Source organism: Hibiscus syriacus, unplaced genomic scaffold (assembly GCF_006381635.1).
Source record: "Hibiscus syriacus cultivar Baekdansim isolate YM2019G1 unplaced genomic scaffold, ASM638163v2 tig00116944_pilon, whole genome shotgun sequence".
NCBI lineage: Eukaryota > Viridiplantae > Streptophyta > Magnoliopsida > Malvales > Malvaceae > Hibiscus > Hibiscus syriacus.
In genome coordinates, this window is record NW_024063479.1 from 1,066,234 (window position 1) to 1,091,749 (window position 25,516).

General features: G+C 35.0%; 2 protein-coding genes across 2 annotated transcripts; both read left to right on the top strand.

Moving 5' to 3' along the window:
- The first annotated feature begins 364 nt into the window (after positions 1 to 364).
- On the top strand, positions 365 to 20,174 carry LOC120188411 (alpha-galactosidase 1-like). The gene is made up of 15 exons (XM_039191852.1): positions 365 to 515; positions 749 to 807; positions 17,588 to 17,644; positions 17,767 to 17,801; positions 17,906 to 18,009; positions 18,117 to 18,192; positions 18,261 to 18,319; positions 18,404 to 18,469; positions 18,559 to 18,642; positions 18,730 to 18,794; positions 18,889 to 18,971; positions 19,096 to 19,186; positions 19,292 to 19,341; positions 19,703 to 19,843; positions 20,082 to 20,174. The coding sequence occupies exons 1-15, from the start codon at positions 379 to 381 to the stop codon at positions 20,172 to 20,174; spliced, it is 1,200 nt and encodes a 399-aa protein (XP_039047783.1). The 5' UTR covers positions 365 to 378.
- Positions 20,175 to 21,189: 1,015 nt separating this feature from the next.
- Positions 21,190 to 25,301, top strand: LOC120188337 (light-mediated development protein DET1-like). Its single transcript, XM_039191787.1, has 11 exons — positions 21,190 to 21,551; positions 21,645 to 22,075; positions 22,231 to 22,459; positions 22,846 to 22,992; positions 23,195 to 23,263; positions 23,427 to 23,483; positions 23,907 to 23,987; positions 24,070 to 24,234; positions 24,437 to 24,532; positions 24,679 to 24,778; positions 24,958 to 25,301. The coding sequence occupies exons 1-11, from the start codon at positions 21,444 to 21,446 to the stop codon at positions 25,098 to 25,100; spliced, it is 1,626 nt and encodes a 541-aa protein (XP_039047718.1). The 5' UTR covers positions 21,190 to 21,443; the 3' UTR covers positions 25,101 to 25,301.
- Positions 25,302 to 25,516: the final 215 nt, after the last annotated feature.

Sequence of the window (25,516 nt, forward strand, 5' to 3'; positions counted from 1 at the left end):
GAGTTACAATTTAGACACTTATTTTTGTATTAAGCCTAAATAAAAGGATATAATTGAAATTATGGCATGTCAAATGTATCGATTTAGATAATCTATCAATTATTTCCAATAAATTGGAATTAACCAGCATTTAATCAAATGATAATCCAATTATTTGTTTTACAAGCAATCTTAATCCGATTAATTAATATAATAAATAGACAAAGGGCAATCTCGAATTATAAAAGATTGCATGTAGCCGTGAAAAAAATACAAAACTTTCAGTCCCCATCACGTTTTTATCCTCTCTTTCATCCTCTACAAATACATCATACAAACCCAGAGAAATCACTGTTCTTTTTGTTTTTACCATAAACAGTTGTAAAAGCTGCGGCGGAGATGGGGAAGCGACGCTGTGCGGTGGTGGCACTACTAGCGACGATAATGGCGGTGATAATGGAGTTGGCGCCTCTGACAGTAGCAACAAGCAGAAGAAACATGCTGACTAATGGTCTTGGAATGACTCCTCCCATGGGGTATGCTTTGGTTTTCTTTTCTTAATTCTTTTTCACTCCTCGATGGAGGTTAAAACTTAAAACGCAGATTTAAAAAACCTTAGTTTTTCCGAAGATTTTTATGTATTTGTAAAGTTCTTCAAAGATGGTAAACATGTCTGGTCCATACTGATATTAGACATGACAGTAACTCTGTTTTAAGATTGAACTTTGATTATGTTTTTTCTCCTGAGATTTTTCCTTTTTGAATGCAGTTGGAACAGCTGGAACCACTTTGGATGCAATATTGATGAAACAATGATAAGAGAAACTGGTATATATTGGCACCATTTATGCATTTTCCTTTAAATTATCTTGTTTTTTTAGTCCGTGTTATCGCATATTTGTATCTGACACTCACTCGAATCCGAGTAACTGTTAAGAAGCTTCTGTTACAATCTTATTATTCAATGTACACAAATTACATATATAGTTTTACACTAAGGTAATTGCTTCTAACTAACCTCTAACTAATTGCTAACTATACAACAGCATTTAACTAACTTCACTCAACACTCCCCCTCAAGTTGGGTTGTAAAAAACATCTTTTACTCCCAACTTGGATAACAAGTATTCATGCTGTGAAACTCCAAGCGCCTTTGTTAAAATGTTTGCTTGTTGTTCTGAGGTTGGAACAAACTCTGTCTGAATTAATCCATTTTGAATCTTCTCCCTTATAAAATGACAATCTATCTCTATGTGCTTTGTCCTCTCATGAAACACTGGATTAGCTGCAATCTGCAAAGCAGCCTTGCTGTCACTATAAATCTTTGTTGGTTGATCATTGTTGATTCCAAGCTCCTTTAACAACCCTTTCAGCCAAACAAGCTCTGAAGTTGTTATGGCCATACTCCTATATTCAGCTTCTGCTGAAGATCTTGCAATAGTGTTATGTTTTTTAGATTTTCATGAAACCAATGATTCTCCTAACTTAATGCAAAAATCTGTCACTGATTTCCTTGGCCTTCAACATGATTCCCAAACCAGGATTCCTTGTAACCCCCCAGACCCGGTCTGTAAATTAGACCCAAACCTAAGTGGTCACATATCCCATCCAGAGTTTTTTTTAAACAACTTATAAAACATTAGAGATAATACGGAACAAAATATCGATAATACAAATATATCCAAAATTATAGAAAAATACATGTCACCAAATACAACTGAAAAACATATAGAGATATACGTTCGTACAAAATAAAGTAGTTGATCTCCCCTGATGCCAAATCTGCCAGCTTTCTATATGTTGTTATCTGAAAAAGGTTAAAATTACAGAATGAGCTAAAAAGCCTAGTGTGCTCCATACAACGTATAAAAATATACTAATAAAATATTTCAATAAAATTTGTTTATGCAACATGTTTTGAAAACATGAACACTACCCCTATCCTTTCACAATCTGTTTGTGTAGGTTCCCCAGAACCATACACCCCGCACAACCAGTAAGGCCCTGAGCACACAGCCGAGGAGCCTGCAGATAATCTTCCTCCAACAATATTTCCCCCAATGATAGTAATGAACATGAATGTATTTAAGTAAAACAATGAATAATTCTTTAAAAACATAAAAATGTTTCAAGCTTGAAAACTATAAGCATAAATACATAAATAAAAATCAAATCAGTAATGCATGGTAATTCAGATGCTGGGTAATCAGTATTCAAAAATTGGTATAAAATACCGTAACCAGAACTCATATCAGAAATATGCGGTAAATCAGATATCATATATACAATATTCATATATATATATATATATATATATATATATATATATATATATATATATATATATATATATATATATATATATATATACTTTAAAATAGTAATGTAACACCGTCAGGAAACACACCTGTAACAGTCTGAGAAATCCGATAGGAAAGCCTACTACTGAGTCTGTCGATCACGCTCTGCTGCAGCGCTAGATCCTACGAATTGGAAAAGTCCATATTGAAATCATAATATAAATAATATAAATCTTTATTTAAATAATATACGGAAACCTACGGGTAATTCTCGTAGTACGCGGTTCGGGCTAATCTAACGAATGGACAACACCGGACATAATTGATCCTCGCTCAGGTGAAACACGAGTACCTTCATAAAATATCTTACTGAATCAATTCCACAACCATATCTAAAATAAATAATCAAAAATGTTAAAATACTAAGCCTTTTGGGTTCACATGCTCGATTTGGGAATTTCGGGTTAGAATTTGGCAAAACGGACTTCGGAATCAGATTCTGGACGTCGAAAAACATAAAGTATGACATTCTGGTAGTTTGAATACTTGGTCAAAATCAAAGTCAACGAGTTTGACTGACAATTTGGAGACTTTTGGGTTCGAATTTGGTGAAACGGACCCCAAAAACGGATTCGGAACATCGAAGAATGTCAGGATAAGTATACTCATAAAAGATTAACGACCGTTTAATAGCCGGTAAAAGTTCTGGTCAAAGGTGGTCAACAGATGATCAACCATTTTACACAATTATCACCCTTTTAAGAAATATTTAAAAAATAGCACCCTTTTTAAAATAATTATGAAACTATCACCCTTTTAAAATAATTACAAAAATATCACTTTTTTTAATAATTATGAAAATAACACCATTTTTAAAATAATTACCAAAATATCACCATTTTAAAAATAATAACTAAAATATCACCCGGTCAACGGTCAACGGGTCGGGTCGGGTCAACGGGTCGGGTCGAGTTGTAACCGGTCAAACTGGTTAAAAACCAGTCAAATCGGTTTCTTAAATCTTCCCCACGTGCAGTGGGGGCGCGTGGGACATCCTTCAACATCGTAAAAATCACACAAAAATTTCTAAAAATTATTTTGAGCGATTTCGAGGTACTTACATAGCTCGGTTCAAATTTTTGAACGACAGAGAGCTCGATTTCAACAAATCGGAAACTTTGACCGCCTCACCTCCTCATGCGTCGCTATCGATGGAGACCAGGGATGACACCGACGGACTCGAAACGACACAAGGAATACGATGGTGCGTGTTGAAAACATTTTGATGTTTCGATATAACAAATTAAATTAAAAGAATTTTAATTTTGAAAATAATTTTTCTAAGCATATTCGATATATTAAATATCAAAATATTACTCAAAGTATTTCAAAGTTCATTTTAAATCCTTACTCAAGTGTAAAATTAAGTTTTAATCTTAAAAAAATTTCAAAACGATTTTACAAAATATTTCGAACAATTTCAAAGCCAAAAATTCTAGATTACTCAGAGGGAACCGATTCCCCCCCAAGGGGATACCGATTCCCCCCTGAATGGTTTGGCTCCGAGAATTCCAGTATGCTCGGAGGGAACCAATTCCCCCAGGGGGTACCGATTCCCCCCACTGTTCAACTGTCAAAATATTTGAATTTTACACCTAGGGAACTGATTCTCCATTAGGGGTACCGATTCCCCCCACGCTCCAAGTAGAAATATTAATTGTTTTCACACTTAAACGGCTCCAAAAACTTCATTAATGATCCCCAACGTTCAGAAGTGATTCAAGGTATATTTAAGCAAGCTTAGAAGCCATTGATCAAAAACAAGAAACATCAAGCAACTAGAATCAAGAGAGAATCAAAGAGAAAGCATCAAACCTCAAGTTTGAGCATTTCAAGCCTATTTTTCATTCAATATTCATTTTGCTTTCAAGAACACTTATTGTGCTCAATTGTATTTATTCTTGAGTGTTCTTTCTTTGTTCTAGAATTGTGCAAACATATTTGCCTTGTGAGGTTTTTCTTGTAAGTTTGCAATTTTGTAATCTTCTCTTTGAGAAAAGAGTGTTCTCAAGAATTGAGGTATATTCTTGAGGGTGTTGTAAGGTTATCTCTTTGGCCTAAAAAAAAGAACAAATTAGTGAATTTGTTGGAAAATCCTTAGTGTGGATAGCTAAGGTAGTGGACGTAGACTTTGGTTGATAAAGTCGAACCACTCTAAATCGCTGTGCAATTACTTTCAATTTTCTGCAAAAGCTTCCACAAAATTTTAATTGCCAATTCACCCCCTCTTGGCCAATTCCATCAATCGATTAACTCAATAATTGGCATCAGAGCCTAAATCATTTGAAGGTTTAATCACCTCTTGAGTCGATTCGGGAAGAGTTATATCGATACTCAAAGTCATCAATGGCCTCCGCTTCAAACTTCGACTCCGGTCTCGATTCGATGCCCGTCAACAAGCCTCCTTTCTTAAATGGGGCTAACTATGCCTATTGGAAAAATAGGATGATGTACTTCATTCAAGCAAGTGACATGGGAGCATGGAATGTCGTAGAAGAAGGATACATCAAGCCTCTCACTCATCCAAGATTGTGTAGTGAAGGAGAGACAAAAATGTTCCAGCTCAACTCCAAAGCCATCCATATTATATTTTGTGCTCTTGGACCAGATGAATACGGAAGAGTTTCATCTTGTACAACCGCCAAGAAATATAGGAGAAACTTCAAGTTACTCATGAAGGTACTGGCGAGGTAAAGAAATCTAAAATTAGTATTCTAGCGCATAGCTATGAAAATTTCAGGATGAAACCAAATGAAGATATCAAAGCTATGACGGATAGATTCTCAACGATTGTCAATGGTCTCAAATCATATGGAGAGATCATTTCAAATGAAAAGCTTGTGAGGAAGTTAGTCTACTCTCTTCCAAAATCATGGCAATCAAAGAAGACGACAATCATCGAGTCTAAGGACCTAACGTCCTTAACTCTTGAAGAGCTAATCGGTTCACTCCTCACTCATGAAATGATGCTTGAAGATGAGGTGGAACTTGATAAGATTGAAGAGACACCAAAGGACAAGGAGAAGAAGAAAAACATTAGAGTTGCTCTCAAATCCACTAAAGATGAGAGTGATTCGGATGAAGATGACGAGGAAATGACATTGTTTGCCAAAGGTTCAGAAAAATGATGAGAACTTACCGAGGGAGAAAATTCAAACGAAATGAAGGCCTAAAAAATGAACCAAAAGAGAAGGACCCGATCATTTGCTATGAATGCAAAAAGCCAGGGCATGTCAAATATGATTGCCCATAATTAAAGAGAAAAGGTCAATCAAAGAATAAGCACAAGGCTCATGTGGCTACATGGAGCGATGAAGAAGGTTCCGATGAAGAGGAACAAGAAGTAGCAAACTTGTGCTTGATGGAATTCGGGGAAGATTCTAAGGTAACCTCTAACTCATCTGATTTTGATGATTTATCCTATGATGAGCTATTAGAGGAATATAATGGGTTGGCTTCGAATTATGAGAAATTGTTTTTAAAATATAAAAATGATGTTTCAAAATTGAAAAATGAAAATAAACTCATATCCAAAACCAAAAACGATCTTGAAAGTAAAATCAAAGATTTGCAAATCAAACTAGAAGAGTTTGAAAAGAAAATTTTGGATTTGCAAAATTTACTTTCAAAGGTCAATGATGATCATCAAAAGAAAATTGATGATCTTAAAGCTTCTTTTGATAAAGTTTGAACAAAACGTTTTGAAAATGGAGAAAATTCAAAATCCAACTTTGTTAGAAAAAGTTTTAAAAACTACAATCATAGAGGTCCCCAAAGAACCTCTAATGAAAAAATCGTTAGAAGTATATGGGTTCCTAAAGAGCTCATTACTACTAAAGATAAGGATATCCTACACAAATGGATACCTAAGGGGACTAGGATTTTGGAAACTAATGAATATGGACCCAAAAGAATTTGGGTACCAAAAATTAAAAATTAATCTATGTTTGTAGGAAAAGGAGCATTTCTACAAGGCACAGGAAACAAATCCAAATTCATGGTACCTTGATAGTGGATGCTCAAGACACATGACCGAAGATAAAAGCCGGTTCATTGAGTTTAACGCCAAAAATGGATGAGAAGTGACTTTTGGTGATGATTCAAAAGGTCACATTGAAGGTATTGGTACTATTGGTAATACCTCTTCCATACAAATTAAGAATGTTTTATATGTGAATGGATTAAAGCATAATCTATTGAGTATTAGTCAATTTTGTGATAAGGGATTCAATGTCATGTTTGATATTAATGGTTGTAAAGTCATTGACATTGTATCTAATCAGGTTATGCTTGTTGGTCATAGAATAAGAAACATTTACATGGTGCATTTAGATTCTATCAATATGACTAATTTATGCCTAGTTGCTAAGGATGAGCATGATAGTTGGTTATGGCATAGGAGACTAGGACATGCTAGCATGAGTGTTTTGCAACGGTTAGTTCAAGGAGAATTGGTTCGAGGGCTGCCTAAACTAAAATTTGATAATGATAAAATCTGTGATGCTTGTGCTAAAGGAAAACAAAAGCGAGTTTCTTTTAAATCCATTAATGACGTATCAACTAATAGAGTATTACAATTGATCCATATAGATCTTTTTGGGCCAACTAGAACTACTAGCTTGGGTGGAAAACAATATGCATTTGTCTTGGTAGATGACTATTCTAGATATACTTGGGTTCTATTTTTAAGTACTAAAGATGAAGCATTTGAACATTTCATCACATTTTCAAAAATAATCCAAAATGAAAAAGGTTACTCTATAACTAGTGTTATGAGTGATCATGGCACTGAATTTGAAAATCTTGGATTTATTGAGTTTTGTAATTCTAATGGTATTAGCCATAATTTTTCAGCACCTAGAACCCCTCAACAAAATGGAGTTGTTGAGAGAAAAAATCGAACTTTAGAAGAAATGGCTAGAACCATGCTTTGTGAAAATAATTTGCCAAAATATTTTTGGGCGGAAGCCACAAATACCGCTTGTTATGTTATAAATCGAGTAATGATTAGGCCAATTTTAAAGAAAACTCCATATGAAATTTTCAAAAAATAAAAAACCTAACATTAGCTATTTTCATCCTTTTGGATGTAAATGTTTTGTTTTGAACAACAGTAAAGAAAATCTTGGCAAATTTGATGCTAAAAGTGATGAAGGAATTTTTCTGGGTTATTCCTTAAATTCTAAAGCTTATCGAGTATTTAATAAAAGAACTTTAGTTGTAGAAGAGTCTATACATGTTGTTTTCGATGATAATCCCCTTCTGAGGAAGGATTCTTGTGTGAATGATGATGTAGGTATTGTAAATACAAATGACGTTAGACACGACGTTGGAGAATCATCATCAAAGGAAGAAACGAAAGATGAGGAAACTCATGATCCTCTTGAGAATCCAACCATTGAAGAAAGGAAAATATCTTATCCAAGAGAGTACAACTATGTTAAGGATGGTGAGATTATAGGTGATCCATCCAAAGGGGTAACAACTCGATCTTCTCTTAGAAATATTTGTAATTTTGTTGCATTTATTTCATGCATAGAGCCTAAGAATATTAAAGAAGCATTAAATGATGAACATTGGATTATGGCTATGCAAGAAGAATTAAATCAATTTGAGAGAAGTAAAGTATGGACATTAGTTGAAAGGCCTAGTAATAAATCTACTGTAGGTACTAGATGTGTATTTAGAAATAAGCTTGATGAGAGTGTTAGTATAGTGAGAAACAAGGCTAGACTTTTTGCTCAAGGGTATACTCAAGAAGAGGGCATAGACTATGATGAAACATACGCTCCCGTAGCTAGGATGGAAGCAATTAGAATGTTATTAGCATTTGCATGTTTTCATGAATTTAAACTATATCAAATGGATGTTAAAAGTGCATTTTTAAATGGTTTTATAAAAGAAGAAGTGTATGTGGAATAACCTCCAGGTTTTGAAGATTCAAAATTTCCGGATCATGTTCTTAAATTGACAAAAGCACTTTATGGTTTAAAACAAGCTCCTAGAGCTTGGTATGAAAGATTGTCAAATGTTTTAATTGAAAAAAGTTTTTCAAAAGGGAAGGTTGACACTACATTGTTTTTAAAGCATAAAGGTAAAGATTTATTAGTAGTTCAAATTTATGTTGATGATATAATATTTGGTTCTACTAATTATGTTCTTTGCCAAGAATTTTCTAAGCTAATGCAAAGCAAATTCGAAATGAGCATGATGGGGGAGCTCTCATTTTTCTTGGGACTCCAAATCAAGCAAAGAAAAGATGGAATCTTCACCAATCAAGCTAAGTACGTCAAAGATATGCTCAAGAAGTTTGGACTGGAAAATGGCAAACCTCATGACACTCCAATGAGCTCTTCAACAAAGCTTGACTTAGATGAAGGAGGTAAATATGTAGATGTTAAATTATATAGGTCAATGATTGGATCTCTACTTTATCTAACTGCAAGTAGACCGGACATTATGTTTAGTGTTTGCTTATGTGCTAGATTTCAATCATGCCCTAAGGAATCACATTTACTAGCTGTTAAGAGAATCTTTAGATACCTTAAGGACACTCGTAGTTTAGGACTTTGGTATCATAGAGACTCTAGCTTTAGCTTGCATGCCTTTTCTGATGCGGATTATGGAGGATGCAAATTAGATAGGAAAAGCACCTCCGGTACTTGTCAATTCCTTGGAAATATGTTGATTTCTTGGTTTTCAAAGAAACAAAATTGTGTTGCATTATCTACCACTAAAGTCGAATACATTTCAGCTGGTAGTTGTTGTGCACAAGTTTTATGGATGAAACAACAACTTTTTGATTATGGAATTGAAGTAGGTACCATTCATATCAAGTGTGACAACACTAGTGCTATTTGTGTCACTAAAAATCCTATCCAACACTCTAGAACTAAGCACATTGAAATAAGACATCACTTCTTTAGAGACCATGTCACTAAGGAAGATGTAGTTCTAGAATTTGTTGATACTTTGCACTAATTAGCGGATATCTTTACAAAACCTTTAGACAAGGAAAGATTTTGGACACTTAGGAGAGAATTAGGTTTGACCAACCTATCTTCACTTAGTGTTTAAAATAATTTTAGCACTTTTAAGATTAAATGAAAAATGCTTAGAATAGTAATTTTCGATTGCATTCATTGCTATTAGATAAGGGGAGTTTATGATTCTTGAAGAAAATTAACTTTATGTTCAAATGTAGTTTAAGGATTAATTTGATTGATTGAACATAATTAATTTTTTATATATGAGTTGTCAATATCACTAGAAAAGATTAATTTAGCATTTTGAGTGTTTAAAATACAGATTTTTGAATTATAGGGCAGAGGGAATCGATACCACCTTGAAGGAATACTGATTCCCCCTTTGAAGGGGAATTGATACCCCTTTGGGGTTCTGGTTTTATCGAGTAGAACCCTTGTTTTTAACTCAAACCCTCTTTTCTTCTCTCTTCACGCCGTTCTCCTCTTCTACTCTCTCCCTATCTCCATTTTGCCTCAAATCAACATTTTTAATCGGAATTTTCTTCAAATATCATCTCCTAAACCTGCTAGCATCATTAAAATCGTGCAAACAACATCAAAATCCACTCATTCTCATCTTTCAAGGTAAATTTTTCTAAACTCTCTATTTCATTGATTTTGAACATAAGACTAGTTTCAATTAGTTCTAGATAGAAATAGTGATCGGGCATTGATTGTTTAGTGATTAGAAACTAGATTTTACAACTAATTTCATCAAAAACACAAGAATTTTCCAAAATTCTTTGAAATTTTCGAAATAAAAAAAATTTTGTTTTTCAAATTATTGTGTTTTGATTGAATTATGCTGTTGTAAAAACTATACATATATTGATTTTCAAAACCTTATTTTTCAATAGGTTTTTCAAAAACTTTGCCCATTAGGATTAGTTTAGAGAACCTTGAAATATTGAGGACTCAATTGAGTTTTGGGATTGATTGAATTGCATACATATGTTTTCTAAATTGCAGGTTATCTATTCTATTCCGATTTCCTAAACCATGTCCAATCCTAAACGTGATAGGTCATCATCTAGTCACTCAAACCGTCAACCTAATCCTCCTCCTATTCTTGAAATTCCTATTCATAATCCCGTTGATCCTAATATGACTATCCAAAACTAGTGCTTCAATCATCCTGGTCCTAGAAATCATCGTTTTTGGTATTATCAATATTTTGACTCTTACAAAATTAGAGAAGAACGTATCCCTTATCGTCAAGCTATGATAGATATCGATTTTAGATATCTTCCTCTTTTACAAGAATGGAAATTTGATAAACTTTGTGACCTTGAACCTATAGTTTACCATCAACTTGTTCGTATATTCTATTCTAATGCCGTTTGTATTAAAACCGAGCTAAAACAAAAACCATAGCAGTTCGTTCCTATCTCCTAGGATAATTCACCCATCTTGACTCGGCTTACATAGCTAATGAATTAGGATTAGATAATGATGGTATATCAAATGAAAAATAGCTTTTAGGTTCTCGTTATAAAAGAATGGATAATGCGAGTGTCTTAGATCTTCATGATCGTTTTCTTCATCTAATGATTTCTTGGTGGTTTCGACCATCCGGAGGTCGTTACTCTACTATTCGTGGTTTAGATCTTTGGTGGTTACATTGTTTCCAAAACAGTATTAAAATAAATCTTCCTGAGATTATTTTTGTTGAAACCGTAAACTTAGTGCCAAATAAGAAACTTTGTTCCTCTCTAGTTTATGGTTGCATTCTAAGTAATCTATTTTCTAAAGCCGGGCTTAGTGTAGGTCTAGATACCATCTTTCCTCTCAAGAAACAAATTAATCTTCTTTCCTTAACGAGAGCGGGATGGATAAAGAATAAGGACACCGGTGAATGGGTTCGATCTTCTGAAGATACTCCGGGAGTTAGTTCTTCACGAGCTCCTCCAGCAGATGACGACGATCCCGAACTTGAGCAATTAATGCAAGATATTGATGAAGCCGACGATGAGCCGGGACAACATGAGAAACAAGCTCAGCACGAAGAACAAATGCCTCCATATTTTCAATCCTTTATGGAGACATTCGATTTCCGATATGCTTCCATGGATTCTTGTTTCTCTTCCATAGAATCTCATTTATCCACAATGGGAGCTCAGCAATTGGAAATTCTTCGGGAGATGCGCACAAACAATGCTTCTATGAATGAACGCATTGATGCACTCTCACATGAGATGGCCGCTATGCGAGCTCATTTTCCTCCTCCCGATCCTCCTACGGATGCTTGATTCTGTGTTATGCTTTGAACTTAAAGATTATTGTTTCAACATTTTGAATTTTTTTTGGAATGTTTGATTTTGTGGATTGTTTGACTTTGAATTTGTTTGGATTTATGGATGTTTAAATTTATATATATATTTGGCTTAATTAAATTTATTGCATCATTTACATCATTTTAGATATATGACCAATTTTTCCATATCACATTGTTTATGAATATTGATTATGAAACTAATGGCTAACGTTTCTCTTGATTGTGATCTTAGCAGCTTAAACTATATATATAATCAATTGGCTAAATGTTTTTAAAACCTTGTTTAAAAAAACTTTTCCGAATCTTTTTTATTTAATGAAAAGGGGGAGAAATGTTAAAAGCGTTTTAAAGAGGAGTAGTGTTAAAGTAAGGGCGAGTAGTATTTTTCAAAATCAAAATTCATTTTGAAATTAGAAAATCTTAAAATGTTTTGTTATATCAAAAAGGGGGAGATTGTTGAAAACATTTTGATGTTTCGATATAACAAATTAAATTAAAAGAATTTTAATTTTGAAAATAATTTTTCTAAGCATATTCGATATATTAAATCGAATATCAAAATATTACTCAAAGTATTTCAAAGTTCATTTTAAATCCTTACTCAAGTGTAAAATTAAGTTCTAATCTTAAAATAATTTCAAAACGATTTTACAAAATATTTCGAACAATTTCAAAGCCAAAAAATTCTAGATTACTCAGATGGAACCGATTCCCCCCCAAGGGGGTACCGATTCCCGCCAGGGGGTACCGATTCCCCCCCACTGTTCACCGGTCGAAATATTTGAATTTTACACCTAGGGAACCGATTGCCCATTAGAGGTATCGATTCCCCCCACACGCTCCAAGCAGAAATATTAATTGTTTCACACTTAAATGGCTCTAAAAACTTCATTAATGATCCCCAACGTTCAGAAGTGATTCAAGGTGTATTTAAGCAAGCTTAGAAGCCATTGATCAAAAACAAGAAACATCAAGCAACTAGAATCAAGAGAGAATCAAAGAGAAAGCATCAAACCTCAAGTTTGCGCATTTCAAGCCTATTCTTCATTCAATATTCATTTTGATTTCAAGAACACTTATTGTGCTCAATTGTATTTATTCTTGAGTGTTCTTTCTTTGTTCTAGAATTGTGCAAACATATTTGCCTTGTGAGGTTTTTCTTGTAAGTTTGCAAATTTGTAATCTTCTCTTTGAGAAAAGAGTGTTCTCGAGAATTGGGGTATATTCTTAAGGGTGTTTTAAGGTTATCTCTTTGGCCTCAAAAGAAAAAACAAATTAGTGAATTTGTTGGAAAATCCTTAGTGTGGATAGCTAAGGTAGTGGATGTAGACTTTGGTTGATAAAGTCGAACCACTCTAAATCGCTGTGCAATTACTTTCAATTTTCTGCAAAAGCTTCCAAAAAATTTTAATTGCCAATTCACCCCCCTCTTGGCTGATTCCGTCAATCGATTAACTCAACAGTACGGGAGGTGTCGAAAACGGAGCAACGATCGACGATGAATTTAAGATTTTCTCGGTGATGGTGCTAAAACAACGTCGAGACTTTGACTTGAAATTCACGGCATTTGGCAGCGTTTGGCAGTGTTTCACTTCAATTAATTTAAGGGGTTTGTTCCTCGCTCGATGATGAACACGATGGTGGTTTCAAAACGATGATCGGAGGTCGAACGACGTCGGAATTTGGTTTGGAAGTTGGGCGTATGGGGGGTTTTATGAATTGGTTTTTGTGTTTTCATGCAGAAACCAATTCATTTCCTTTAATAGAAAAGCCTGCCAACACTTTTTAGGTTAATTCAGGGCTTGGTCCCTGAATTTTCTTCAACTCTAAAATAGGCTACAAATTTTAAAAATTTTCAATTTAGTCCCCAATTTTCACCAATTACACAATTAAATATATATATTTGTTAAAAATTATGGGTTGTTACATTCATTTTAATGTATCTCACCACTCTAAGAGATGCTTCCATGTGTTCTTTCTTTGGTTGATGCATAAACTGACTCAAATGTTGAACTGAGAAGGCTATATCTGGCCTTGTATGTGTTAAATACAATAACCTCCCAATAAGCCTTTTAAATTCTGCTTTATCAGCCAAACAACCTTCCTTTTGATTCTGATGTTGCTGCAATGAATTATCATAATCCACTGTAGTGAACTTAGTATTATGCTCTAAAGGTGTTGCAGTAGGCTTTGCACCACCAATTCCAGTATCTTGAATAAGCTCAAGAGCATATTTCCTCTGATTTAGAAGTATTCTTTCCTTTGACCTCAAAACTTCTAAACCAAGAAAGTACTTCAACTCACCCAAATCTTTCATTTTGAAGCTCTTGTGCAAAACTCCCTTTAATTCTGCAATAATCTTTATATTATTTCCAGTAATCATCAACATAGACTAAAAGCATCACAATGTTAGTCCTATGCTTCTTAGTAAACATAGAATAGTCATGTCTACTCCGATCATAGCCTGCTAAAATTAAAGCTTCTGTAAGTTTAACATTCCACTGTCTTGATGCTTGCTTTAAACCATAAAGAGACCTTTGTAGTCCATATACCACATTCTCCCTTAACTACAAAACCCTTGAGGCAATTCCATATATACTTCTTCATGTAAGTCTACTTGTAAAAAAGCATTATGAACATCTATCTGCCATAAAGTCCAATAAAAGATAGTAGCTAGAGCAATAACAAAGCAAACAGTTGTAAGTTTAGCAACAGGAGAGAAGGTATCCACAAATCAACTCCCTCTCTCTGATTATAACCCTTAGCCACAAGTCTTGCCTTGAACCTCTCAACTTCTCCTGAGACTTTGAATTTTACTCTAAACACCCATTTACACCCAATGCACACTTTTCCTGGGGGCAAAGGAACAAGAGACCAAGTTTTATTTAATTCAATAGCATGAATTTCCTCCTTCATTGCCTTAACCCATCGAGGATCAGTTTGGGCTTCTTGAAATTTTTTGGTTCAATGGAATGAGAAATAGAAAGTATGAAGGATTGTGTATGATTTGGTAAATGAGAATAAGAAACATGGTTAGATATAAGATACCGACCTGAAAGAGAAGTGGATTGGCAGGTATTAACATAATCACTCAACCAAGATGGAGGTTTAGAAACTCTAGAAGATACTCTAGTAGACACAGAACTAGGAACAGAAGCTTGAGGAATAATGGGTTGAACTACATCTGTTGAAGCAGTAGAAAGATCTGTTGAACTAGTGGATGAAGGATTAGTAGAAACTTCTAAAGAGACTGAAGGCAAAACAAAATCTGAGGAAGGAATTGAACTGTGTGATGAAGGAAATGAGAGTTGCAAAAAATCAAAATCAGGGATGTCAGGATGAAGGGGAAAAAGAATGATCAGAGGAAGCAAATTTAAAAGGAAAGACATCTTCATGAAAGATGACATCTCGGTTGACAAAAAAGGTTTTCAACTCAAGGTTAAAGAGAATGTAACCTTTTTGAGTAGCAAAATAACCAAAGAACACAACGGGAATGACTTTGTATGAGAACTTATCACTATAGTTTGCCGTAGTTGCATAACATAAACAACCAAACACTTTAAGATGAGATATTTTTGGTGGTTTGTGATAAAGAAGCTCAAATGGTGTTTTCCATTTAATCACAGAAGAATGGAGCCTATTAATGATGTAACAGGCAGTAAGTACACACTCACCCCATAATTTAAGAGGGACATTAGACTGAAAAAGTAAGGCTCGGGAAACCTCTAAAATATGCCTATGCTTCCTCTCTGCAACCCCATTCCACTGAGGAGTGCCCACACAAGAGCTTTGATGAACAAGTCCAAGAGAAGCAAAGAAAGGGGAACACTCTGAATTAAAGAATTCAAAGCCATTGTCACTCCTAATTATTTTAACTGAGACAGGAAATTGAGTTTGAGCTAAGGAAATGAACTATTTTAGAGAGGAAAGAGCATCATTCTTATGCTTCAACAGATATAGCCAAGTTATTCTAGTATGATCATCAACAATAGTTAGAAAAAACATATGACCACTGTGTGTAGAAACTCTATATGCACTCCATAAGTCAATGTGAATAAGCTGAAATGGAATAACTTACCTAGAAGTACTCACAGGGAAAGGTAACCTAGTTTGTTTATCTAAAGGACAAACAGAACATTTGTGAACCAAATCATGTTAAAACTTAACAGATTGCAAACAATCTATTTTATTCATTTTTGACAAAGCAGCATGCCCTAATCTAGCATGCCAAATACAAGTATCATTTTTGGCAGAAGCCATACAAGGAGCAGTAAAGGAAAATTGATTTAAAGCAAGAGATTGAAGAACAGACAAACCAGAATCAAAAGAAGTAGCCTCAAAAAAAATATAATCCTCTAGACTCCCTACCAATCCCCTTCATCATTCCAGTACAAAGATCCTGTAGGAGGCAAAAATCAGGATAAAAGGTGAGGAAGCAGCCAATGTCATGAGTAAGTCTAGATACTGAAAGTAAATTATGTTTGAACTGTGGAACAAAGAGGACATTTTCAAGTCTTAAATCTGAAGTAAGAGAACAGGAACCAAGGTGAGTAATATGAACACTTTTACCATCAGGAAGATGTATGAAACTGTGGAAGAATCACAAGGAATGAGAGAATCCAAGCTCTTAAAATAAAATATAATATGGTATGTAGCTCTTATGTCAACAATCCATTTAAGTGAAACATTAGAATGAAAAGAACTGTTATCAAGTATACCTGCAAGGTTAACAACAAATTCTGCAGAGGGTGGCTTGTTCAGTAACTGCAAAATTTGATCATATTGTTCTCTAGTGAACACTGGAACAAAATGAACAAAATTGGATCGAGTGGAGGTAGCCATCGAATCAGCAGAAACACTTGAATTTGCCACAGCATTTGAAACTACTTTCTTTTTAGTAATTTTGTAATTTGAAGGAAATCCAATTAGACGATAGCACTAGAGAACAAGGCCATCGAATCAGGTGCAGCAATTACAGAGAGATGAGATCGCTGCGATTTTTCTTAAATCAACATAGATAGGCTTGATTCACTGTTGACAAAGGCTGCATGAGCAAAATCTGACTTCTAATTGCTGAGTAAGAGTCATTTAATCCCATCAAGAATTGAAACAGTTTCTGCTGAACAAGATGTTTCATATTCGGCTGGGAAGCTTCAAAATCGCAGGCAGTAAAAAGGATCAAGGACTCGTACTCATCCCATAACATTTTCAACCGAGTGAAGAAAACAGAAACTGTAGATTAACCTGACAAAGTGTAGCAATCTCTCGATGCAAAAAAAAAATATAAGAGACCCATCAACCTTATCGAACCACTCCTGCAAATCGTTCCAAACAGAAGCAGCGCTGGAGGCAAACACCAGCCCAACTGATAAATCTTTGCTGACGGCGTTCAGGATCCAAGATAAAACGACATCATTACACCTATCCCATTGCACCTACAAAGCATCACTGTAATCGCTTCGTTGACAAGAGCCGTCGATGAACCCTATCTTGTTTTTAGCAAGCAACGCAATCTTCATTTAACGGCTCCAGATGTTGTAATTTTCTAAGCCAACTAGTGGCTGAGAGACGAGCAGAAGCCCAGGCATGTCAGATGGATGCAGTTATAACAGGTGAGTGAAATCAATTTCCTCACCAGAAGGCATCGTTGAGAAGGGAAAACAAGAAATTGGGGAAAGTGATGTAATTAGGCGAAAAGGAGCAGAATGAAAGGAAAACAAAAGAGAGTGACACAAAACGAAAGAAAAAAAAGACGAAAAGACCGAAATTAGGCTGATACCATGTTAAGAAAGCTTCTGATACAATCTTATTATTCAATGTACACAAATTACATACATATATAGTTTTACACTAAGGTAACTGCTTCTAACTAACCTCTAACTAACTACTAACTATACAACAACATTTAACTAACTTCACTCAACAGTAACATTGATTTCTTTCAACAGCCGATGCTGTCGTTTCAACCGGACTTTCCAAGATTGGATATGAATATGTTAATATAGGTATGTTGCTATGCATATATGTATGTGTGTATGTATTTATTGTTCTAATCTACAGTAGCAGCCTTTATTGGCATCATTGATTCAAAATTACTGATCAACCATTTCGAAATCTGCTTCCTTAGATGATTGCTGGGCCGAAATTTCTCGAGATGACAAGGTAATTTGCTTTTACATTTCTTCATAACTCATGCTACCAAGTTTGATTTTGTAGCGTGAAATAGTTGATATGGCTATAACGATAGGAATCGAATCGAATTTCAGGGTAATCTGGTGCCTAAGAAGTCTATTTTTCCATATGGAATCAAAGTTCTGGCGGATTATGTTCACAGAAAGGGTCTTAAGCTTGGGATCTACTCCGATGCAGGGTAATGTAACTCTACCAGTGCTGCATGTCGATGTCGGATTTCTATGAATCTTGTAGTTGCTATAACAAAGCTAATGGTTATGGATATACTATAGTTTTGTTTTTCAGATATTTTACTTGTAGTAAGAAAATGCCCGGTTCACTTGATCATGAAGAACGGGATGCAAAAACCTTTGCTTCATGGGTATGGATTTCATTTGTTCATTTCCCATCTGCTAGTCTTAATGTATGTATGTATTGTTTCATTTGCAGGGAATAGATTATTTGAAGTATGATAACTGCAATACCGATGGCTCGAAGCCAACGGTTAGGTAGTGTACTTATATCTATGGCAACAAACCGGTTTTTAAAACATCGAGCAATCTTCTGATATGTCACTGCTGTACTTGATGTAGATACCCCGTCATGACTCGTGCTTTGATGAAGGCTGGCCGCCCGATCTTTTTCTCTCTATGTGAATGGTACTTTATGAAGCACTGCAACTTAAGCCTTTATTCAAGTATTTGCCGGTTTTTCTCGGTTCGACTTGTGTTTCGTTGTTGTTTCTCAGGGGAGATATGCACCCTGCTGAATGGGGAGCTCCTGTAGGAAATAGCTGGAGGACAACTAATGACATTGCTGATAATTGGGAAAGGTAAAAGATAGTTCTTTTTCGTTTCCGGTTTCATAGCCTCGGCCTAGAGCAGTAGAGTCGTAACTTGTGATTTTGGATGCCTGGCAGTATGATCTCCCGAGCTGACCAGAATGAAGTTTATGCTGAATATGCAAGGCCTGGAGGTTGGAACGGTTAGAAACTGGTGTCGATCTTTTTAACCGATATAGACATCATTCATAAGTACAATGCCTGAGGAACTTAATAATACGCCATTGATTTCGGTAGATCTGGACATGCTTGAGGTGGGGAACGGAGGGATGACGGAAGATGAATACATAGTACATTTCAGCCTGTGGGCTATTTCCAAGGTATGTTGCATATGAAATCTTCTTTTTCAATGCCATATGATAAACAAGTTGCATACGAAATCTTCTTTTTCAATGCCATATGATAAACATGTTGCTTCTGGTCGAAACGTAAATGTTATCACAGGCTCCTCTTCTTCTCGGTTGCAATTTAAGAAATATGACAGAAAAAACTATGAAAATCATCACGAATAAGGAAGTCATTGCCGTTAACCAAGGTAAATTACATGTGTCTTTCGACATTTTCCGTTACGTTGCATCCTTCATTCGTTCGTTCATCGGTAGTGACCTCTTTTTTTACTTCATGTTATGGCCTGAAATAGATCCATATGGTTTTCAAGCTAAGAAGGTTAGGATGGAAGGTGATCAAGAGGTAAAATTCATACAGCTCCATTTTTATTATGGCCTGCAATAGATCCGTATGGCCTCGCATCGTCGAACATATTCAGATTTTATCGTCACCCTGTGTACACTTGCATTGAAAGTATTGTCTTGTTTGTGCATCTGCAAACCCCTTTGTCACATGAAAATGTGCCTCCCTTGGACCTCCCCCTAAGGAATAAGATCTTTAGGGACAATATCATCAATGTAAGCATATCTGGAGTCGACGACCAAAACCTGATGCGAACGGTGAAGCCGGGAAGATATCCGTAACCTGGTCATTGCACTTTTTGGTTCACTGATCTCTGCTCGGATTCGTCACTCTCAACTAATTTCTCTCTTCCTTCTAACAGATATGGGCAGCTCGTCTTTCAGATTATAGAATTTCTGTGGTCCTACTCAACAGGGGTCCGGTTCGTTACTCTACAACAGCTCGCTGGGGCGACATTGGTCTCGACCCCAAGACAGAGGTCGAAGCCAGAGACCTTTGGGAGGTACTCAATTGTGTCCACAAGCTTTATCCATATCCAGTATTGTCATTCTCCATTGCAGGCATGACTTTAACTCTTTCCGATGATCTACGTTACCTGGATTCGGAGTCTGAGTGGCTTGTACAAATATCATGTCCGAATGCGTGCCGGACATGAGTATTTTAAAAGATTCACTCTCCGGTCTCCGGTTCGAGTAACGTAGCTTGCGATACACCTTTTAATATAAATGGATCTATTGCAGCACAAAACACTGAGGACACACTTTGTGGGGAATTTGACAGCAACTTTGGGCTCTCATTCATGCAAATTTTATGTATTGAAGCCAATTGCTTAAATGGTGACGCTATTGGGGACTAGTTTGAGAACTCGCAACATAAAAGGATTAATTTGATATCACTCTTGAAAACTGCTTGTAATAAGTATTGTCCGATATACGGAATAAATTTACTTAAATTCTAATAAAAATATAAAAAAGTTATGATAACTTTATGTTTGATTCAATTTAATCCTCATACTGTAACACTTTTCAGATTCTTTTTTTTTATTAATTTTTTAAATTTTTTATACTCTCATCAATAGTTTACCCTTAAAAGATACTCTTGAACTAATATATATTTATATAATTCTAAATAGTGTTTGATTTATTCAATAATGTGAAAAAATAATATACGAATATATATATATATATATATAATAATTAAAGATTTTTTTAAATTAAAATCAATCAACAAATACAAATTTAAATAAATAAATTTAATTTGATACGATTTGAATTTCATAAATTCAATTTTTCAACTAACAATAAAAGAATTCATCTACACTATTGTTTTTAATTATTTCAACAATATTATATTATTTTGATATTGTACCACATCGTCAAAATATCAATTGACATAATTAAAAGAGATTAAATATTAAATTAAAAAGTGTAAATTACACATTTCGTACATCAACTATCACTTTTATTTTGTTTTGATCATTCAACTATTTTTTTAAAAATCATATCTAATATTTAATTTTGATTTTATTTTGGTCGCCAACTGTTAAAAAATTAATAGTGATGCTGACATATTACTATAAAGTAATATCACATCATCATTGAAAGAAATATCACGTCACCAGTTCTATTAATTTTCTAACGGTAAATGATCAAAATAAAATTAAAATATAACGTTAGGTATGCTTTTGAAAAAAGAAATAGTTGAATGACCAAAATGAAACAAAAGTAATAGTTAGGGTATTAAATCTGTAGTTTATCCATTAAAATTGACAAATTCAGAGGACTTTATACGTAATACAAATATCTAATCCGTTGTATTGTTGTAGCTTTTTAAAAAACCCAAAATCTGCATCTGGAAATGACTGTGTTGTCCCACACTGCCCCACTCAACGCTATCTCAGCCTCTCAACACTTCCAGCCCACGTCGACGCCTTCTCCCCCATTGCTCCCCTCAACGCCCATTTGCCACCAATTTATTCCATCTTTTATATATTTATTTTACTCTACCATATTTTCTCGATAAGAACCAAACCAATCTAAACTAGAAAACATAAAAAATTTCCCAAAAAAAATCTTTTGTTTTTGTCTAAGAATTTTGATTCGATGATCCAAAAGAAAAAGAATTTTGATTCGAAGGTGACGTTTAAAACCAACAATGTCGCTTCCCGTATTTTCGAGCGCCAAATTCGCACCCCTGCACCAGGAACCAGTGTATAAACATTACCCGACCTATTGTGTTTGTTCTACGTTTTTTCAATTTTTATTACCCACCAGTTGTTTGATGATTTGTCTCAATTACAACAGATTCATTGCGCTAGAAGATTTTACGAGAATTTAGTTCCTGGTTTCACGATATACGATTTGGAATGCCCCGACAATTCGTTTTTTAAGTTCACGGATGATGGGCAGTACTTTGTGAGTTTCAGTAGGAACCGTCAGGATTTGATTGTTTATAGACCGACGTGGCTTTCGTACTCTTGCAAAGAAGAGGATTGTGATAATACCCATGAACTCCCTCCCCAAGCTAAGAAGTTTGAGAGTTTCTTCACGCAGTTATATGTTCGATCACTTGCTTCCTGCAACGAGCTTATATGTAAAGACTTCTTTATCTACATGGAGAGTAATCAATTTGGAATTTTCGCCACTTCCACTGCTCAAATTCAAGATGCTCGTGCCTCGGATGGAGCAATCCTTGGGGTCCCATCGTTTGAAAAAATCACTATTCACCTATTGAGGTTTTTCCACTGCACTGTTCTTTGCCAAATCAAGATGAACACTGGCATTAGTTATAGAATTCTTTCTATAAATGACAATTTAAGAAGTATGATGAACACTGCATTTTTTAATGCTATGAGGTTTTGTTCTTAATTTTGTTTTGTAATGCAATCAGGTTGCAAGATGGGGTTATACTAGATGAAAAGGTATTTCACAACGATTGTGTCAATTTTACCCATAATATGGGTGCCTTCTTGTATGATGATCTGCTTGCGGTGGTGTCGCTTCGTTACCAAACAATACACATTCTTCAAATCAGGGATTCTGGGAACCTTGTTGATGTGAGAGCTATTGGTGCATATTGTCGGGAAGATGATGAGCTTTTTATAAATTCTAGTTCTCAGGCAAGATGCTTTTGCTTTTATGTTCTATATTTGAGTTTTCCACTTCAAGTATCTTAGGAATTAACTTAGGCATCGGTGATTCCACTTTAACTGTTATTACTTTCTTACTAGTAAATTTAAGATATTGGGTTTTTCAACTCATGCACTTCCTATTAGGCTGTAGAACTCTTCAATGTGGGGTTACTTTCGTGTTTATAATTGTTCTGGAGACAAATGGCTCTCGCATCATTTTGTGTCTCTGGACTCTGCCCATAGTGTTCACCATTTTAGTTAAACCTGAGAGCCTAACAATTTTTTCATCAAGTTTCAATGAGGGGTGTCTGAACTAACAATCTGACAATGATGATAAAACTTCACAACTTCTGACAAAAGTTAACTTGCATCAGTTATCAGGAAATCGTGGAGACTTTGCAGATAATGGTATAAATCAAGACCAGCCTAATTCAAACAATTCTTTTTTGAGTGGTATCAAACAACGCTTGCTTTCATTCATATTCCGAGAAATATGGAGTGAAGAAACAGATCAAACCCGGGTTAGTTAGTCGGCTTTCTGCACTCCCAAAGTAATTTTTATTTCGTTTTCCTCATGTTTAATTAAATTCTTTTGAAATTACTTTTGTTTTCACGTTGCTGTATATTATCAGTAGCTCAAATGGGCTTTATTAAAAGTTTGAGATATAGTTTTATCTTTTCTAATTTCAGAGTTTTAATTGTAGTGTTTGTTTTCTATATTAGAGGGTCCAATGCCTGAAGAAGAAGTTCTATTTCCATTTCCAGGACTATGTTGATTTGGTGATCTTGAAGGTAGAATTTTAATTTCTTATATTCTACACACTTGTTCTGCTGTTTTCTACGAGTCAAATGAAATTAACTTGTCTGTTCTGTTTAGTTCTTCCATATAAGATGATCAAAATCTTATTACACTAGTGGACAGTAATGTAAAAAAATATGCAAAACTCTTGGACAGGTGCAATTCTTGGACCGGCATCATCTGCTTATCAAGTTTGGCAGTGTTGATGTGGGGGTAAGGTTTTCTTGCTTTTGGTTGTACCTTTGTTACTCGGACTTGGTTGTGAGTGTCAGAAATGGGTATGTATTTGACACCGTGTACGTTGATATATTCATTTTCCCCCAAGATCATCATGTATTTGAAGTTTTTGGAGGAATATATCTCCATACCCTTGTATAGTTATGTGTTGTATATGGGTGTCAAACACATATACCTCTATAGAAATGAAGAGTCAGAACAACATAGACCTTACCCATAGTAAAAGTAGGCCTGAAATATTTGAGGAAATATATTGTAGTTGCTTGATGAAAGACTTTCAAAATTCATATTTCTTTAACATAAAACCCTCAATAACTCTTTTTGAATTGGAAAACTGGTTGCTTTATATATAAATATTTGATTGAAATATAATATGATTTGTTGACTTGAAAATTCCAGGGATCACGAAACACTGATCAAGTTCCTGCATTCTTTGCTGTATATAATATGGAGACAACTGAAATTGTTGCATTCTATCAGGTATTATATCATCATGATTTTGTTTGGTTTTTTCTTGTTTGTTGAATTCTCGAACAATCACATGCTCTATTACTTCATTCAGAATGCAGCAGACGAGCTTTACCTTCTCTTTGAACGTTTCTTTGACCATTTCCATGCAACATCAACAAATTCGATGTATATGAATTTCATATCTTCTCACTCAAATAATATTCACGCTCTGGAACAACTAATGTGCATGAAGAATAAAGCCACCAGTGCCTCACAGGTGTGAATTTCTTAATCTGAAGTTGTTGCTAGTCTACTATTTTATGGTTTTCTTGTATCTTCTCTGGAATTCTCTTCTGATAGTTTTCCTCATTAAGCTTCTGCTAGGCACAATGTTGTTGCCGTAGATCATTTCCGGCCTGGTATCTTAAGTCTTCAGTCTTTGGTTTTTTGTATGTCTAAGTGCCTGATCTCTTCTGCAGTTTGTAAAGAAGATGCTATCCTCGTTGCCTTTAAATTGTCAATCAATGAGTCCTTCTCCCTACTTCGATCAGTCTCTCTTCCGCTTCGATGAGAAGGTGTGATTCACAGGCTGCTAATATATTCCCATGCTTTCTACCTAATTTTTATGTCGAGGTTCTTTTATGTCAGACATTTAAGGCCATAGTTTCCCCTTGAAATCCAGTTTATCAATGCCTAACCATTTTCTGGCATGTCCTTGCAGCTAATCTCTGCAACTGACCGGCCCAGACAGTCAACGGATCATCCCATCAGGTTCACTTCTCGGAGGCAACCAAACAGTCACAAATTTAAGATCAAGACAGGTAGTACTTTTTCCTTGTGTTATCCAGTTATTTAAACTCGGGTTATTTTGTTCATCTACGGCTTAATCAAATTTCGCTTTCCATTTACACAATGATAATTGGTCGTTCTGTCTATGATAATTAAAAACCGTAGGTGCATAGTATGAAAAATACTAACGGTTTAACCCTTTCCGGTTTAGGCCCAGAATTCGGTAGCGCGGATGGTCGGAGCAAAAGGTATTCACATTTCTTGTTCCATCCTTTTTTGCCTTTGGCTCTCTCCTTCATCCAGCCATCTCTGTTCTTGCCGCCGTCAGCGGTGAATATTCACTTCCGGAGATAATCTGTAAGTATCTGCTTTGATGGCCACGATCATCCCCCTGTTTTTTTTTTTTTTTTTTGATAAATGTCCTGAGCTAGTTTTGTAGTTGATATTATAATTATTATGTATATTTGATACTTAGACAGTTGCTAATTGATGACTTGATGCTCACTTATAGATGATTGTAACCCTACCCAAACTGTAAAAATATATGCTGCTTTAAACCATCTTATGGTAGAGCTGGTAATTTTTATAATGTATATTATTTCAACTTGAAAATGAGTGTCGGACATAAATATATATGTTTAATATATATATTTTATTTTTTACAAATTATTTGGAAGATAATATTCCTATCGTTTATACCTGTGTCTTAGATGTTTAAAAAGTTTTTATTATTATGGAAAATAGAGTTTGTTGAGTAGAATGAGACATAA